The sequence below is a fragment of the Heterocephalus glaber genome, unplaced genomic scaffold (genome assembly GCF_053883595.1).
Source record: "Heterocephalus glaber isolate CG9 unplaced genomic scaffold, H.glaber_assembly_v1.0 deba00001509, whole genome shotgun sequence".
In the NCBI taxonomy this organism is placed as follows: Eukaryota; Metazoa; Chordata; class Mammalia; order Rodentia; family Bathyergidae; genus Heterocephalus; species Heterocephalus glaber.
In genome coordinates this window covers 10,259,854-10,279,561 of record NW_028258325.1, presented here as the reverse complement: position 1 = coordinate 10,279,561, position 19,708 = coordinate 10,259,854, and the positions used below count along the sequence as shown (strand labels likewise).

General features: G+C 40.3%; 1 protein-coding gene across 3 annotated transcripts in view; it reads right to left on the bottom strand.

Moving 5' to 3' along the window:
- Positions 1-545: 545 nt before the first annotated feature.
- The window catches only part of C1qtnf7 (C1q and TNF related 7), a 98,680-nt gene continuing 79,517 nt past the window's right edge, over positions 546-19,708 (bottom strand). For 2 of the 3 annotated variants that reach the window (XM_021260265.2, XM_004847263.3), the window contains exons 2-3: positions 7,395-7,640; positions 546-1,662 (exon numbers count right to left, since the gene is read on the bottom strand). In XM_021260265.2, coding sequence (XP_021115924.1) covers positions 1,031-1,662; positions 7,395-7,640 — 878 coding nt within the window. In that variant the 3' untranslated portion in view covers positions 546-1,030. Of the gene's footprint in view, positions 1,663-7,394; positions 7,641-14,277; positions 14,549-19,708 lie in introns of those variants that run through there. The other variant, XM_087187381.1, reaches the window with a different exon arrangement.

The window sequence follows — 19,708 nt, the reverse complement described above, 5'->3', positions numbered from 1 at the left end:
ATAAGAAACATCATCTCACCCCAATATGAAGTAGTGGTGGTATTTTGAGAAAGCTACTAGGGCAAATGCATGTCCTGGAAAACCTTCAGGTTAAAGGATTTGGGAGAATGACCTACTGGCTATTTCTCTCCATATTGATTACCTATCCCGGGCTTCCTCTATTTCTAGGTTTTTCATCCCATTCCCAATTGAAAACTCATTGAGGTTGTGGGTGGGTAGGGAATGCAGTCACTGATTTCCTTCTTTCCTTTGCATTCATCCCACTCACTGAAATACACATACCTTGGGGTGCCCAGTGTGTTCCTGCACATGACGTCTTCTCTGGTCCCAGTCCTAGGCACTGCTGGTTCTGTGTGCCTCCAGCATTGAGTCAACCTGCCAATGCTGTGAGTGTGCTTACCCTATGCCAGTCTGCATGAAGGTGAGACTTTCGTCTAAACCCATTCTTTAATCTGATCAGTACCCCAGTGTCTGATCCACACAGGCTCAATAAAGAGTTGAGTGAATACGTACAACCATGAAGGAAGGAAGAGTAGAACAAAAAATTTTATCACTTCACTTTAATTTACTTGAAAATACTCAGCATCTCCTACATTTGTATTTTTAGGTATTATAGCCTTTTGAGAGTTGTCAGACTTTAGGAAAGTTATGGTTCTCTTAAATAATAGACAAAAAAATATAATTTTATAAAGATTTAATGAGGCAATATCATTGCCAGCTGGTTTTATCACTAAGGGCATTTAACAAAATTTTTGTTAACATTGTCTTTAATTTGTTTAAATATTTACAAACATTAGTTTCAAGAGAATTCACATCTGGCGTTATTATACATAGTTCATGTTGGTGTGGTTTCAGTTGTCTGGTGGTTTCTCTTGTTTCCATAAATTCAGCGGAACTGTCTGTAAATGCTCTGGCATCTGATTAGGAGCCTCTTCAGATCCCCTTCTTGCTCACTTCACTTCCCAGCTCCCCAGACTGAATCAAAGTGTCAGCCACCGTGACCTCGGCGCTCTCAGGTCTGCTGTGTGGATCACAGTTCCTCGCCTTCTGATATGGAATCCAGGTAATCTGTGTCAACGTAGAGGAGAAAGCCAGAGAATAAGCTGTCTGCCCAGCCCGGGTCTGAGAAGAGGCCGTTCTGGTCTGTGAAGAAGATCTCCAGCCAGACCTCGTCCTCTGGCTGCAGGTAGATGACCGTGGACCCGGAAGCCACGTCGTGGTTCCCTGTGTTGGCGTCAAAGGTCTTTATCTTGTACTGGCCGTTGTGCACCAGCCCGATGGCCAGGTGCTTGTTGGCCAAGGTGATGTCGTAGGAGAAGTAGTAGATCCCTGGGAAGGCGCAGATGAACTTCCCGGTCGTGGGGTTGTAGTGCTCCCCCTCGTTGAAGAGCACCTTGTTAAATATGATAGGCAGTCTTTCTTCCGGGTAGCTGGTGGTGATGCCCACAGAAAAGGCGGATTTGAGCATGATGCTCCCACATCTGCACACTCCAGGCAGCCCTGGGTCCCCTTGTTCTCCTCGGTCTCCCTTTGGGCCAGGAGGCCCCACTGGACCTACTTCTCCTTTCTGTCCCTCTGGTCCCATGGGACCTTTCTTTCCAGGCTCTCCTTGGTCCCCTTTCTCACCAGCAAGACCCAGAGGCCCTGTCTTGCCTCTCAGACCTTCGAAAAGAGGGAATGGTGGAATCAGTAGTTCCTCTGAAGAGTTAAAACCAGCATTCTGATGCACCCTGACTTGTCTGGCACACCCGAACTTTGCCTTTTCAGTCAATCTTCAACAGTATACTACTTAACAATAAACCCTTAAAAAAATGAAGCCACTAAAAATGAGAACAACATTTTCATCAGAATCTCAAGTCCGTTTTCTTGAGTATATGAGCCATTGTTTAGGCCCTGACTAATTTAAAAATACCCAACTTTCATTTTGGTGACAGATCACCTGCCACTCAGTAGTTCCAACTGTATATTTTTAAAGAATACTGCATGAAACGTAACAGATTAGTCAATTTTAATTGGGTTGCTAGATTCCTACTTTCAATCAACAACTTCATGAGACAGATATTTGTATAATCTCTTTCTCTGAGTATAAGCAGAAGTTGTGACTTGCTTTATCCACATCAAGGTACTGATCGCTACAGGAAGAATTCTATCAGCATGATACTGTTATTCCCCAGAGTGGGCCCGTTGGGGCAGACAAACTTTTAGGGGGTGCTTAGTCTCTTGCCCCTTTCTATTTCAGTTGGTGTTAATAATAAAAGTGTTAATCACAATTAAACTCACTTAAGTTTGTCAACAAGTTAATATGTATCAGGAACAGTGTTAAGTGTTTTATTTGCATGCATTATCTTACTTAAATTGCACAATGATTCTGCAAACTAAGAGTTATTATTGCTTCTATTGTAGATGGGGAAACTGAGCCATGGAGAAGTCATTTTTCTCAAGGGAATAGAGCTAATTATGATGGAGCTGGGCTCTGAGCTTGTGAGGCTGCCTGGCTCTGGAGCTTGAGTGTCCCAGGGGACAGTGGTTAGCGTGGCCCATGTGAGGGTTCCATATGCCACAAGAGCTGAAAATCGATGACTGTGACCACCACACAGTAGTTCCTTTTTAGAGGAGAAAAACTGAGTCCCAGATAGGCAATGAAAGTTGGTTCTGTAGCACTGCTACTGGAACCCAAGCCTTTCAAGCCTAACCTGAGACCACAACACCTAGTGCTGTCTTCCCTTCATCAAAATGCCTCTTGCCTTTGGGGCTGGACTCAAGAACCCTACCTCTGACTTGCTGTGCTACTATGTAGTTGTATCCTTTTAGGCAAGAAGACCCTTAATTTCTCTGGGTCTCCTTATATTCAGAGAAGACACAGTAACTGTGAAAGGTCAAATTCAAAGTCATCATACAGGGCTATTTTAATTATATCCAAATCTTTATATCTTCAGTTTAACATTAGACTAATTTACAAAAATGGTGATCCTGGTCATAAGTAATAAGCAAAATTTGCTTAGTTTTTAAATAGCAATGACTTAATATCATAAAGATATGCTATTTAATTTTATGGCAAAATCCATTTTATAAATATTGCTTGTATAGTGATACTTTCTTCCCAAATACACAAATTATTGGTACTCTGTAATGCATGTTGTAGTCAGGGAAACATATTGTTGATGCATGGTTTTATTTGTAATTATGTTTGTGTTTTCAAGAAACTTTATTAAGCTAAGCATTTTGCTCTTGATGTTATGTTGACATATTTATTTGAGTACTGCACATACTTCAATGTGTGAGTTTGAGAATTTGGTCTTTTTTTCAGTTAACTGGAAAATTTAATGAAGTGTTCTCGGTAATATAAATTTGAAGAGAATTCAAACTTTACCTTTAAAGTACCAAGTATTGTGATTTATTAATTTTGGAAAGTGGCATGTCAACAATTTACGCTGTGTAGAGGATGCTAACCATGAATGTGACCCTTTCTTGGAGATTCAGGATCAGTAATCTTACTGTTCACACTCATGTCTCTTAGCTACAGAGAGGAGCTATTGTTACATTGAAACTGTACTAGTCTAGCCAGAACCCACTCTGATATTTACTTCTTGAAATAAGGTCATAATCATCTAATCTTTCCATGTTTGTTTCTTTTTGGTAGCAGTGCAATATGAATAGTATCTTGCTATTAAATTAATTTTAGCATCAAAGACTACAACTTGTAAATTGACATTTTTATCCTTAACAAGAGCTTAATTTTTTTCTGTCTTCATCATTGACCTTTGATGCATTCATAAAAACCGTTTGGGTTTCAGTAACAATTTTGACCATAAGATTTCATTACCAACTCAAGTCCCCCTGCCTCTTTGATTTTGGGGGTCATTCCTGTGTGCTTTCAAATGCTCCATTTGTAATATGGAGAAAGTGTTCATAAGTCTACTCCAAAATTAGTGGGCAAAGCCATCAACAGTGAATTGGCATATTGAAGTATTAAAGTGGCCTAAAACCCACTTTGGCTACAGAGTTGTTAGGTGATTTTAAAAGAGGGGCCTGACCTCTCAGGCTTCAGTTTCCCAGCCCTTGAAATAAAAGTTTGGACTTTTAGATTGCTTAGGTCTCATCCTCTTGAAAATTCACTGAGACCAAATCTTAAATATTGGGATATGATTTCATAATGCTGTGCACAAAAATGTTTGCATAACCTAAATGCTTAAATTTTCTATACTAATACTTTAATATGCTGAACTTCTGGGTAGCAGATATCATAGACTAACTGTAGTAACTTACAGAAACTCCTCCTTTCTGCATGAAGAATTTGATGTGCTAAGGGCCTACACAATAAGCGTATAAGGAAAGAAAGAATCATCATCCCTCTCCCCATTTAATCAGATATATACTTGCGTAGAGAGGAGTATTATGGAGCACTATGGAGTATACTTATGTACACTAAGTGTGTACTTAGATACTGAAGCTTGGACAAAAAGAATTTCTTCTTACTTCTCCTTTAATGAAATGGTTCTATCAAGATTTTCTCTTCAGTGCCACTCCATCCATCCATCCATCCATCCATCCATCCATCCATCCATCCATCCATGATCCATGTCTCCAAGGATCTATGCATGCATGCATCCATCTAAACCATTTAACATGGACTAACCATCCATTATGTCAGTGAGATAGGGACTAGGTGTGACATTGGCATGATAATACCTACACCACCCTGCAGTTGGCTGTTATTACCTTGAGATCTGCAAATTGGGTTTAGCTAAGCTCATGAATACCTAAATCCATATATTGAACAGTTACAAGAGAGAGTTCTAGTGACGTTTGAAGATGTTTACATGACTATGTCTTTAGATTTAATGAAATGTTAATAGTATGCTACTTTTAATAATTGGTACAGAGTAGTGGAGAGAAAGATATATTTTCTGGAAAATTTATAATTCAAAATAATAATCTCTTATTTCTAAATAAGGGTAGGGATATTGGGAGAAAATACACCTCATTCTCCCTGGGCTTGGTTGTGCGTGTGGTGGTGGGGTGTTCACTAAGGGTATGCAGTGAAAAGACACTGTGTGTCATTAATGGGGCAGAAAGGGAGCAGAGGCTCCTGGCCATGCCACACCCAGTTACAGCCACACTGTAAACACGTCCCCAAAGCCCATGAGCTCTGCTCTTGTTTCTGAGTGAAGTATGCTACTCTTCATCAAGCATCCAGTCGCTCTTCTCTTTCTTGTCTGTTATACACCCTTATTGTGTATACTGAGGAAGCCACTTTGTTTTCGAATCTCAATTTTTCATTTGTGGCATTATTTTTATTGCTTATTATGCTTATTGGTGATTATAGTGCTGGGGATTAAACAACCAATTTAAAGTTCATGGCATGTAGTAATTTCTTAATCAATGGTCATTACTTTGGCATATTGTAATTATGTGTTTATATAATGGTGTCTCTCACACAAATATCTGCTTTTCAAGACAAGAGTAAAGTGTCATTCATCTTTGTGCTTCCAGTGTCTAGAATGGAGTTCTCAGCCAGGTGTAGTTTTGTAAGGATTCTTCTCATTCCCAAAGGAGAGTTTGCAATGTCTGGAGACCTCTGTGCTTGCTCCGTTTGGAGGGGAGCTATACTGGCATGTAGGGGATGCTGACAAACCTACCGTGTGCAGCCACATGCAGCAAATAATTACACAGCCCTGAATGTCATTAGTGTAGAGGTTGAAAATACTGATCTGGATTAGTCACAGGTGCACAAAAATCTTTCTCTATGAGTAACGCATGGGCACCTGGAAGAATAAATGGGTTGACATGTATGGGAGTATAGCTGGCCTCATAGAAGCTTAAAATTGTAGCAGTTCTGATCATTTAATTCAATCTGAAATAAAACCAGAAGTACTTTATGAAGCAGACAAATCAGTTTTGGTTTATTGTATAGCTTTGGATAGATAGTCACAAGTTTAGCCATAGTCTATATTTGCAGATCAAAATGCAATAATAACAGCTAACATTCACTGAGTGTTTACAAAATGGCCATCGTTCTGTGAAGTGTTTTGCATGTGTTATGGCCCTTAAGCTTCACAATTAGTTTTGCTATCCTCAGTTTACAAGTGAGGAAACAGGCTCCAAATGACTATTTGTCCAAAGATAGTAAGTTAAGTAAGTGAAGGAAGCAAGATTTGAGTCTAAGCATTTCTGATTCCAATGCTTGTTTGTGTAACCATTACATTATTTCTTTCAGTAAATTAAAAGGGTCAGCTATACATAGCTATAACCCTGGTGTTATGCAATTTCAAGGATATTCATAATCACAGCCCAGTGGTAACTTGTAGATACAAGAGTTACCCTATAGTTGACTTTGAAAAATAACCAAATTTGAAGTTCTTTACATTGACACATTGCCTGAAGGTTCTTTCATATTGAACAATGTTTATAGATTTGGTTGTTATTGATTTGCTAAATCATTTTTACATGGAAAATTCTGAAATGAATTATTCTCCGATAATGTCAACATCTATTCTGATATTGTTTCACAGAATCCCAGCAAATCAGGTGTGGTGATTGGATAGAGACATATTTCACAGATCTATTGATTTTTTTCCTTCCTATCTTTTGTCCCAACTTTTATTCCTAGAAACTTGTTTACAAATATTAACTCCAAATCATTTCCTCTTTTGGAGTTAACACAGCCTCTGTAGAATTTCAATTTGGTTTACTCAGAAGGACTGCGGAGTCTGGCAAGCTTCCCAGGCCAACTTATTTATGGGGAAAAAGAGTGAAAATTACTGAAGGACTAGGGGACAATTGTGTCATTGCAGAGAGCTGAGAGGAATCTGTGGGTTAGCTGCTACAGAGCCCCTGAGAAGGCACTGACCTACAAAACCTGGTTGCATAACACCACTGTCACTTCATCTGTGAAAAAAATGAAATCTTGAAAACCTTTAGGTATCTTTGTTTAGGACATCAGCATCAAGCAGGTTGGCACTTGCGAGTCTGGCTCCTAATTTCCACCTCTGCTTAGTTTGTTCATCTCCTCTCCTGTCCATCTGTCTGTCTGTCTGTCCATCTGTGGGTCCAGGCATTGCCAGGCATCAGGTGTTGGAGTCCATCCCTCGGTCCTGAGCAGTGCATGTCCATCTATACCCATCTCCATGTTGTCACCTATGGCTCAGTTTCCCCCGCACACAATGAGATAACGTCTGCCTGCGAGAGTGGTCATGCCAGTGCAGCAAGCATGCAGGTACAGAGTGGAGGGCAATGTCTCGAGCAGACTAAGGGCTCAAGAAATTCTTATGATTAATGGAGGTGAAGTAGGGAAGATTCCAATTTCTTCCCATTAGAAGAACAGTAATAAAGAAAGGGAGTAGTTTCAGGGTAGGGGGAAGGAGGAGTGTTCATGGAACTTCATCATTCGTTACCTGCAGTTCCCTTTTCACCTTTCTCTCCTTTCCTGCCGTCTCTACCATCTCTTCCTGGAAGGCCAATCCGACCATGGTGCCCAGGGGAACCATTTGCTCCAGGCGGCCCTGGGGGTCCAGGTAAGCCAGGAATGCTGCAGATGTATCTGGGGGAGTAGTTGTCTCCTTTGGGCTGACTACCCCGAGGTTGTCCACTTGCACATATGGCAAAACTTGTAACATAGAGCAACACAAACATCTTTGGCTCTGGAAGAGAAACACACAGATATAAATGCACCCTTTTAAGGTGGGGGTTTCACATGGCTGATTCAGTAAGAACTCGAGAATGAGCATTTGCAACAACTCTCTCCAGTGTTTGCCTTTCCATGCATGTAAAATCAGTTTTCCCTCATCAACCCCTTGAAAATTGTTAACACTTATTGACAGTTCTCGGTGCCCGACACGGGGTGGTGTAGATGAAGGATTGATCAGAAAAATTTCAAAACAAATCACTGCGTTGCATTTATTCTACAAAAATCAATGACAGACATTGAAAAATTACCCTTTCTTTTTGCAAAAGTAATGCATTAAAAAATAGAGTTGTAAGTGAATAAGATAAATAGTGCTGTTCTTACCACTCAGAGATAATTACTCTTTATACCCTAATATTTACGTCTTTCTGCACTTTTTCTTTTATGCTATGCAGAAAAGTGATATTGAATCATTTCTATAATCCTTTCACACTTATTTCACTTAACATGTGTTAAGAACATCTTCCTAAAAAAAGAACATCTTCCTATGTTAAAAATTATTCATGACATTAAGAATTCTTGCTTTTGTCTTTACTGTGTTTTATGCATATCATCCTCCATTATAGACATTTGCTTCCAGTGTTCTGCCAATATAACCGCGGCTACCTAATCTTTGCATGCATCTGTGATTGTTTTCTTTGAATTTACGGGCTCTTTAAAGCAGAAGAAAGAAGAAGCATTTCAGGAAAACCATGATTTTCACTTGGTAATCATGTGTAATGCCAATTAGTGTTAATTGGAGTATTGTGCATGTCCTGAGGGGAGTCTCAAACTTTAATTTAAAATCTGCAGGATATAATGCCATGGTGTCCCACTAAGTCATTAGCACAGGGGGTCAATTAAAGAGCTGTGTGAAACTAAGTCATGCAGCGAGCCTCGTGGTTGGAGCGAAGGGGGCCCTGGGTCTCCTTGGCTGTAATCTAATAGGACTTGGGCTTCCCTCCATAAAGCCTGGCAGCTGCACGTGATGCATCATGTATTAGCCCGGCATCCGTGCTCCACTGAGGGTGGAGGAGGGTGGCATCGACTAAAGATTCCTGTTTTTTAGGATAAGCAATGTCTTGCATGGGAAAATATACACAGGTGGTTTGGGGTTGTATAATGGAGTCATTTTTGTTTTAAAAAGAAATCTGTATAATGCTTGATCTAGGCTATTCTCCCAAAGGGTATAATCATAAAACACAGAAAAAGCAGTCAGATAGTTCCTGTCTTTCTTTTTTGATGGCTACCTCATAAAATTAACCAGGTACAATGTACTATTTTTAGGGTACCTGTGGGAAATTGCAACATTTTGAAATTTGACCTAGAAACTTGCCAGAGCATAGGAAGGACAAACTGAGAGAAACACGGTATGTCTATGAGATTCTGAAATAAACCTCATTCATAGAAATTTATTAGTGAGAAACCAAAGAAACTTATTTAAACAGGGGCTTTCTATTCTCAACCAAATCTTGGTGTTACCAGTTCTCCACACACACACAAAAAAGACATCATTGCATCGCCACGTTTTGCTGCTCCACTTGTCATCATCTATGTTTTACTACTATAATGAAATACTTGAGGCTGGGTACTAATGGAGAAAAGTGGCTTATTCAGCTCACTGTTTTGCATGATGAAAGTTCAAACCACATAGTACTGGCTTTGCTCAGGGCCCATGTGGCTCATAACTTTGTGGCAGATGGCTTCATGATGAAAATGTTGAGAGAGAGAGAGAGGTCACAGAGCAAGTTAGAGAGAGGGGGCATGTCCTGTCTTGTGGCTTCCCATTAGGCCCCACCCCCTTAGTATCCCACCACTGCCACAACTGGGGACCCAGTTCACAACACACAAGCCTTCGGGGCTTAAACTACATCCAAGCTATGGGAAGCACAAGCCCCAAATTACTGATCCTGCTGCTCAAATGTGATTAAAGCACACTCTGACACGCCCTGAGAGCCTGATAAAGATACCAGCTGTTTGAGCCTTGGAGAAAGAAAATGGAAAGAACTTTTCATACACACTCCTTTCTGACTTTAACATGCATAGATTAAATCACCAATTTCCCTCTCTTGTGGAAAACTGAGGAGGGGAAGGAGCTCATCAAGAGGCTTTCACCTACATGTGTAATACAAGGTTCGAGGCCAAGACCAGCACATGGTGCTGATAGGGGCTAGAAGCTGTCTAGAGAGGAGGTACTTGGGCAGTGTCATCTCAGACACTAGCAGAGGTGGGAAAACACAATGATGCCAATGGAAGGGGACCGACAGGGAAGAAGAGTGGAGTAAGGATCTACTTGATGAAGAACAGAGGAAGCAGAAGTTTAAAAGGTGGACTCGGAAGAAAGGATACTTAACATTGTCAACAACCAGGCAACAGGGGGCCCCAAGGAGGAATCAATTAAGGCAATGGACATGGAGTTGTCACTGAATGAGTGGATTGGTTTTGCTGATACATGCACTGAAATATTGTCTATACAGAAGACAAAATGCTGTAAGTCTGTGAATCTTTGTCAGTGTGGAGCGCTGTGTGTGGTACCTGATGTACAAGGAGGGTGTGGTGAATAACACCAGGAACTCCTGGGACTCGGTTCATTCTGAAGACCAGGGACTGTGGGTGGGAATGGAGACCCACAGTGGCTCTTCTCTGCAACAGTTCTCTCTTCCCCTTAAGAGCCTGATACTTCCTGTCACATGGCACATGTCTGTGAGGCCCCCTACTCCCCTGACTTCATCTGTCTTCCAGCTCCCTCTCCTACTTTCAGCCCCTCTGGATTCCTTGGAGGTCCTTTGTATGTTCCTCCTCTCTGTCTAAAACCCTCATTTTTTTTTTTTTTTTTGGTACCGGAGATCGAACTCAGGACCTTGGGCTTGCAAGGCAGGCGGCAGAACCACTGAGCTAAATCCCTGGCCCCTAAAACCCTTTTTGTTATGTCTTTCTAAACAACTGAATATTTTTTATTAGTGCACAATGAGCACACCCATTGTGGGGAGTTGGTACATGTACAGGACATCTCAATTCTTTCTGCCCTGTCTTCATGGATTACTTCCTCACCTGCCTGAAGTCTGTGCCCAAATGCCATCATGCCACTGAGGTCAACTTTTTCACCTTATTTAGCATTGGAAGGTGCTTCCTTTTACCCCTGATCCTCTTTTGCCTGCCCTATGTTTTCTATTCCCCATTGTGCTAATCATCTCAAACTCACTAGGTTATCCCTGTCTTTATTTTATATTGCCCATTTCTGGCTGGTAGTGCATAAGGTCCATGTGGGTAAGAGTTTTTGTCTTAATTATCAATGGGCTCAACTGCTTATAACAACACTTAGTGCAAAAAATCTGAAGCTGGGGAACAGAAGACCACTGGGGGGAAGGCGTGAGTTTTGTGGAAAAAACCCTGAGAAATTATGGAATATGAGAATATTACAAGAGAAAGGGAGAAAAGAAGATTTAAAGAAAATTTCCTGGGGTCTAAGTGTCACTTTTGCAGTGTTTGAGAGGTACAAATAAAGGGTTTGAATTAATTTTATTTCATACAGCCTATGGTGTTTGAAAATATTTAAAATTTAATTTTTGTATAGATAATAATGTACACTTCATAAAAATTTGAAAGAACGAAGAACATGGAATGTGAAGTACATAAATCTCTTTACTTTCTCAAACTTCTAGCTACCAAATTGGCTCTCTGTGGATGAGCACTATTGCAGATTCTTGCGTGTGCGCTTTCCCCATTTGGCACCTGTACACAATAGTCACCACATTGCCTTTTCCCTTTGCTTCCGTATTAGTGTAGAGAATCACCCTTGGCATCCACGGAGGGCTGATTCCAAGACCCCTCTACCATCCACATCGACACCAAAATCCCAGGATGCCCAAGCCCCGATGTAAAACTGTAGCATGTGCACATCTTCCTGAATGCTTTAAATTATCTCTAGATTACTTATTGTATCTAATACAATGTAAATGCTATGTAAGTAGTTGTCACATTGTTTATTCAGATAATAAGAAAAAAGTGTGTACATCCTTAGTGCACAAGCTTTTGAATAGTTTTGATCAATGATTGATTGAATCCATAACAGTGGAAGCTGTGGGTAAGGAGTTAATCTTGGTAAATGAAGAGCTACTTCGCCCCTGTTATTTCAGTGGTTATACAATGCCCATTATATGCGTACATTGTATTTTGCCAACCTCTCCTAATGCACATTTATTCTTTTGCTACTATAAATAGTGGTGCAGTGAATACTTATATCTACCTATCTGCACATGTTGCAGGACGTGAACACTAAGTAATTTTTCCCAGTTTGTCTTTTTACTTTTTTCCATGTGTTTTAAAAATATTTTTGCTGAGAAAATGATTTTAAAATTCTAGTTCATTGTATTTAGAACACTTACATCCTTACACTTCTCTTTGAATTCTCTAGTTCTAATTCATCACTTTAAAAAATTTGATGTTAGAATTTTTCTGACTCCAAAAGGGATACAACTTTATATTTCCAACTCCTTCTCCTGAATAATCAACCCATCACTCACTGCCCACTGCTTTTCAGTGAACTCAGTTATTTGGAATGAACCATTTGGGAGACAACTTTAGAAGCTTTATAATAATTGGTAACAGCTTTATAAAGATATAATTTGCAAACCACAAAATTAGCCAAAGTACACAATTCAGTGCACACCATAGTCCACTTTAGAATCTTTTTAAAATCCCCAAGAGAAAACTTATATCCATTAGCAGTCACTTCTCATACAATATGCTTTAAAAGCATTAAATTGAACTATGCAAATTTATGTAGGTGTGTGCTGAAGTGTATTTCTTTCCATTTTTGTGCTTCTTTGGAGTTGGAAACCAAAGTTGTGGAAATTATGTTAATCTTGGGCAGGTCTGTCCTAGACAGGAATTGTAAATGACTTTCTTATTTTTCTGCAGAGATAACAAAGAAAGAAGTCATTGGCTTGCCAAACACATATTTAAAAAAGTTATACACACATGCATACATACATGTATGCACTGTACTTTCATGTTAATGCATGTTTAGCATCTTTAGGGTAGGGATGTAATACTAGTGTTCTGTAAGTCTTCTTAGCCACAAATATCCTTTGTTCTTGCTAAAGTAGCCATGAAAAACTGGAGGAGAAATGCTGGTGAAATAATGCAAGCACTAAGCTCCCAGAAAATGTGTACATAAATTGAGATCTTTTTATAATAATGTGCTTTTTTCTTGTAGAAATAAAAGATGTTAGTGGGAATGTAAAATGGTGAAACCTCTGGAAAACAGTGTAGTGATTCCTCAAAAAAATTAAATTGATCCAGCAATTCTACTTCAAGGCATACATCCCAAAGAAGTAAAAATGGATTCAAACAGATATTTTCACACTCATGTCCATAGCAGCATTATTCACAATAGCCAAAAGGTAAATGCAACCCAAGTGTTCATCAACAGAGGAATAGATTGAACAAAGCATGGTCTATACATACAATAGAATATTATTCAGCCTTAAAAAGGAACGAAATCCGATACATATGACAGGAGAGATGCACCCTGAAGCCATTATGCTATGTGAAGTAAGAAAGTCACAGAAGGACAACGATCTGTGATCCTTTCATAGGAGGTTCCTAGATTAGCCACATTCAGAGAGACAAAAATACTATTTCTCCATGGACTCATCCACACGGTCATAAAATGGCACAGCAAAGATTTGGACTGAGTTATGTTTGTCTCCAAACATTTGAGTTTTCCTCTACATCATGTGCGGGAAACTATAGCACATTACTTCATGACAAAGGACTGGGCTTGATTATTAATTCCACTGGATAAGGCGCTTTGCCTGGAAATCATTAGGAAGAGGATAGGTGACCAGGGAGGGCTGCAACAAGACATGGCCTTGGCCTGCGCCATGCAGATTTCACAATAGCAGGCTCCATCCTTCTCTGGCTGCGGTAGGAGAGGCACCGAGCTTGGGGCAGGATGGAGAGCTCAGCTTCCACCCCTAGTTCCTTCTTTGCTGCAGGTCCTCAGTTCTTTAGCCCTGGAGCTCTAACTTTCCCATGCAGGGCTGCTCTTCCTGTTTGAATGAACTCCTTCTCCAGGAACTGCCCAGATACCCTCAAGCCCACACCATCCCCGGGTGTTGTGGCTTCTACTTGCTTGCTAATTTCCCCCGCAAAAGGTCAACTCTGTGTCACTGACATATAGGGCAGACACTGGTCTGCGGCAGAGGCCCAACGAAGGTTGAATGAAGAAAAATAAATATTCATTGGGGTTTATTATTACCAGCAGTTCATGATTCATAAAATTTTGACTTTTTCATGTTAAGCGCTATCACAGTTCTACAGCAAACACCTGACATTCACAAAACACTTTATAGTCTACAGAGCAGTGGTAAGTCCGTATCATCCCCCCAAAGGCCCTTTTGTGGTAGGTTGGACAGGACACCCAAATCCAGAGGCCTTTGTCTGCTGTCACAAAGCTAGTGTCAGACCCGAGATTGAGACTTGGGTCTTCAGTCTCCTGGATTCTTCCTACAGAACCACCTGTTTAATCAACTAAAAATCTACCATAATGAAATCAGGCCAGTGCATCTACACTTGCCAAACTTCAAAAAACAGAGTAAACACCATACCGTGCTCTGGGCTGGTGGGTTGCTGCTGGATTCTCAGTGCACAAGAGACTGAAGATCTTTCATGAGAGCTCAGTGAAAAACTTGCTTTGGTACCAGGCAGAATAAGAAATCCAAATTCTCAAAGATATCCAAATAGTTGTGCTAAAAATAATCTTCTAGTTTAGTCCCAAAGAGCCAGATACCCTGGAAGTCATTCATCCACCAAAGCTCAACTCAGGGACCAGTTAAAATTACAGTCTTGTTTGGGATAAACTTTAAGTGCCTGCTTTCCTTGACTGGTAAGTTTACAGGCTTCTCCATCTCTGTGTACTTTAGCCTCCGTTTTGAATTTGTTTACTTAATTTTTCCCTCTTCATTTGTTTTCCATTGAGTAGATGGTTTCGGAAAAAAAAATTACTCACTGCCTGGAAATTAGTTGTTAACTTAGAGAAAAGAGTCATTTCCTAGTTGAGAGTTTTCGAGGTAGAAACTTTAGATTCTAGACATAGAATGAAGTTTCACGGACTAATAAGAAGCACTGCCCTTATTCTTGGTAAATATGGCAGGAAAATGGCCCTTCATGCTTTGTGCTATACAAAGAGAGAGGGTTATGAACACTACGGATGTTTTCTTTGTTCTTTGCTGAAAGGATAAATGATTGAGTATTTTTAGAAGACAAATATGTGTTTGTTCCTGCAGAGAACAGACCATAACAACTCAAAAGGCAGAGTGATTCTCCAAAGCCTAAGACTACTCATCTTTGGCGCAATCAATTTCTTTGTTTCCTTCTGATATGTATTTCTTGTATTTCCATGGTAACAGCAATATATCATTCATGATGTCACTTAGGGAAATTAAGTGGCTGAAAAAAAAATCTTGTTTTTGCCCTCATTCTTCTGAAGCAATAAGAACTTTGAAAGAAATGTTTCCAGAGCAAGGGAAGTGAATACTGACTACAAAATTGACCAAGAATATTAGTGGCCTGCCCACTCTAAGCTTTATTCTGCCTTCAGTACCCACTCTTTGTTTGGGAGGAAATGGTCTTTTGAATTTTGGGCTGTCAAATTCTGAATAACATCACAGTATTGTAAAATACAATACAGAAGCTAATCCAATATTTTTTTCTAAATGAGAATGTATTCTTAATCACACAGAATTCCCGGGTTTGTTTTCTCATCCTCAGAATAAAATGGTTGCCCTTAATTATTTCTAACGTTCTTCATAGTTCTTCATCTGCCTTAATACAGTGTTGATACTGTCAGCTACTGACAAGTTAATTTCAAGTAGTCCAGCCTTTTCCTATGCCCATTTGTTTACAAGATATCACTTCTTAGGTGTGCTTTTTCCATTCATTCGTTGAATGAGTTCTCTGACAGGGAACTTGGATGAATTTGTGCACCAATAAACGTTTGGATAGGGAGATGTGCTCTTCCCTTTCTGACTTCCTTTGGCCAAGTGTTGATATCGTTTATGGATATTCATATTTGCTTTCTGTATCATTTCCCGTTAGTGTTATTTACCACGTTAAAACTTTTTATATTTTTGGTGAATGTGTATCAATTGCAATATGAGTGGGGTTCGCTGTGATCCTTCCATTCTTGCATACAACCTGCACTGATCAAGTCCAGTCTCCCTTCCCACTCTACCCTGCTCCAACCCATCCCGATCCCTCCACCACACTTTTACACTAGATCTTAGCCAAAAGGCCGAGAAGCGATTCTACCACACTTTTGATGATGAGGGTTCTTGTGTCGTGAAAGTATCATGGTATTTTTTTCTGTTCTGTAATATTCAATTTTCCCCTTTTCAGACATTGTTTTTCATTTCAGACAACTTCATATAGTCTGTGCCTTTCTGGATTTATTTTTCCTTCCAGGGAGATGAGCCTTGGAATAGTGTCTTACATCATCCAGATCGCAGATGTGGATACAATTTGTTGGCATCTATTTCACTGAGTTATTTTCGTACTCATTTTAGAAGCAGTAGTGAAAAGCGATGGGTAGAAAAACAAGCTGAAGGGAGCATTGGGTTTGAGTAAAAATCTGGATTCCATCTCTACCTGCCACTTATCCTACTGCCAAGGTCTCATTTTGTTTTTCCTAAACAGGTAGATTTTCTCTCTCAGCTTGTGCTTTTGTTTTATTGTAGCTTTTATTGACTTTTCAACTGAATTCAGTTCAATTTGTTCCAATCCAGTCAATGTTTCCAGAACATCTAATAGTGTGCTGGTAAACCAGCTCTTAAAAAAAAGTTCAGGTTTGTAGCATTTGTGATTTCCTGTGTATAAATACTCCACTCTAGTCAGTTTCAAGCTACCAACCTGACATTTGCTGGATACAAAGTTGGGAAGGATGTGGAGAAATTGGTGCTTACAATGGCTCTTCTAATACTTCACATACCACTGATCTCTCTCTCTCTCTCTCCCTCTCTCCCTCTCTCTCACACACACAAACACACACACATGCATGTACCATTTCACTAGGCACTAGAATTATTTTAAAAGATGATTTTGACAGATATACAAGGAGCACATACAGTGTGCTAAGAAATCGCAAGCATTGCTTCCTTTAATCTTCACAATATGATTTTCTTATCCTCCTTTCATAGATGAGTAATTTAGGCAGTTAACTCACCACACAGCTTGCACACCTCACTACTACACATATTTCCTCCCTAAGGTGTTGGTAACTTTACAAGAGCAGATTTATGTATCCAAACAACTTGCGATTGGGTGGACACACAGCTGCCTCCTCCTCCTCCCTGCAGTGCACCGAGGTCTCTTAGGAATCTAATCTCCCCATTCTAGCCTCACAGCTTTACTTATGTCATTTCCCAAGTCTGCAAGTCCTTGTCCACCATGTCCTCCCCATGCCCCCTTTCCATCTGTTTATCTTCCTTATGCATCATTTTCTCCAGACACTTTCCCTGATTCTCTCCCCAAGGCACAAAATTTCCTCTGCCCACAGGTCCAAAATTTGCTTTTATAAGGAAATCTGTCATAATGCCTTAAGATTGTTTAGGAAACACTAGACAACTGGCTCTGTTTTTCAAATGTTAGTTCATCTCAGAATCTGGGAATGCAAATGGGCAGAGGGTGATTTGAATCCCCCCCTAAGGGTTTAAGAGTCTATGGCAACAGAATTGGGGAATGTCACCCTGGAGTGTGTCTCCACATGGGTAGGCACTGCTACTCCCATCCTTACTACTGTACTGACACAGAGAGCAGAGGTGATGTAAGTGTGCAGAATGACAGCAAACCTTTATGGAGCCTGCTTTGTGGTCTCCAAACCTCTCAACTGTGCCAACTTCAACTTGCCTACTTTACAGAGAGATATTTAGCACTGACAGGTGTCATATCTTTGGATTATGGACAATAAAACAATCATATTCATCAAGAGTTACCATGGGAAGAAAATTGTGATTATTAACTTTATGTGTGAAGTTTACTGGACCACAGGATGACCAGATACCTGATAAAACGTTATTTCTGGGTGTTATGGTTTAAATCTAAAATGTCTCCCCAAAGACTCATGTGTTTGGAAATTGACTGGCTTGGGGAGGTGCTTCACTCATCAGGGGATTCATCATTGATGAGTTTAGTAGTAGAGTGTGCTGTTAAAAGGTGAGGCCTAGTTGGAGGTGGATCGGTGAGGCTGTGATTTGGAAGGGTGTATCCTTTTCCCTCGCTCCTTCCTTCTCTCTCTTTGCTTCCTGATTGTCATGGCTTTAACAACTTCCTTCTGTCATGCTCTTCTGCCATGCTGTTTCTGCCTTGGAGCCAGATGACCATGGGTTGAAACCATAAACCAAAATAAATCTCCCCTCCTTTAAGTTTTGGGTGTTGGGTATTTTGTCCCAGTGATGGGAAGGTGGCTAAGACACAGGGTATATCCATGAGAATGTTTTTAGACGAGATTAGTATTTAAGACTAGGTAGGCCGAGTAAAGCAGATGGTGTCCTCAATATGGGTGGGTATCATCCACTCCAACGAGGGACTGGATAGAACCAAAAGGTGAGGGGTGACTGAATTTGTTCTCTGATTTGGCTGATACATAGATCTTCTACCCTTGGTGCTTTTATGTCTTGAACCTTCAGACCTGGCCCAGAATCTTTACCATCAACTCTCCAGCTTTAGGTTTCTGAGCTATATCACTGGTTTTCCTCAGTCTTGGAGATGAGAGATCATGGAACTTCTGATCCTCCATAATTACATAAGCCAATATCCTGTGACAAATCTACTTGTCCATCTATCCATCATCTGTCTGTCTGTCTATCTATTCTTCATGAGCCCATGAGATAGAGGCTGTGGCTTCCCTACATGTGAGGTGAATGAGTCAAGGTATAGATTGACATTACTGATGGGAAGCAGAGCTGAATTTCAAGGTCTCCTTTTCACAAGTGGTTACTTTATTCATATAGGTAAAATTCAAGAATTATCTATTTAATGTTTTTTGGGTTTTTTTTGAGGCAAACTCTTGCTATGCATTCCAGGCTGGCTTTGAACTCACTATGTAGCCCAGGGTGACTTTGAACTTGCAGTGGTCCTCTTGCCTTAGCCTTCCGAGTGCTGGAATGATAGGTTGCATCACCATACTCAGTTAAAATGTTTTCTTAGGAATCAGTATCAGTCAGCTTTCCCATTGCTGGGACAAAATGTCTGACACACGTATTTTAAAGGAGGAGAGGTTCGGTTTGGCTCACAGTTTCAGAGGATTCAGTGCATAGTCAGTTGGCCTGGTGGAGGAAAGCTCCTCATGTCATGGCAGCCAGGTGACAGAGAGAGGGGAACAAAAACACATCCTTCTGGGTTGTGCCCTCTGTGAGCTGCCCTGCTGACGTGGCCCCACCTCCTAACCTCACAGTTGTCTAAGAAGGCCTCAATGAACTGATCCCCTGGTGAATATAGTGCCTGCATGATCCAGTTATTTTCCAAAAGGTGCCCACCTCTGTATAAAAGACTTCTGAGGGACATTTTAGAGCTGAACCATATAATCTGTCTTCATGACATCCAACAGCAATAGAAAACTTCAATTAAAATGTGCTGTTTGTGAGTTAAGTGTTGACTGAACAGGAAATGATGTTAGACGATAATGCATTCCTCCTAATCCTTTGGTCAGGAGGACAGATTTTCTTAAGTTTTTTCATGTCCTACCCCGTCATCTTATTTTTCCTACCCCAGAGAAAGTAGAATGAATTATTTTATAGGCAAATTCGGGAAGGATAGATAGGCATACTCTGCCAGAGATGAAAATCTGCTCAATTCCAAGTTATCTGGATTAAAATATCTTTTTTAGAAAAGCAAGTTTGTTGAGGTATAATTTATGGTAAGATTCATTCTTTTCATATGTATACTTTGTACGACCACACCCACAATAAAGATTAAGAGCACTTCCCTCAACCCAAAATGTTTCCTCCTGCCCCTTTGTAGTGAATCTGCTCCACCCCAGCCACT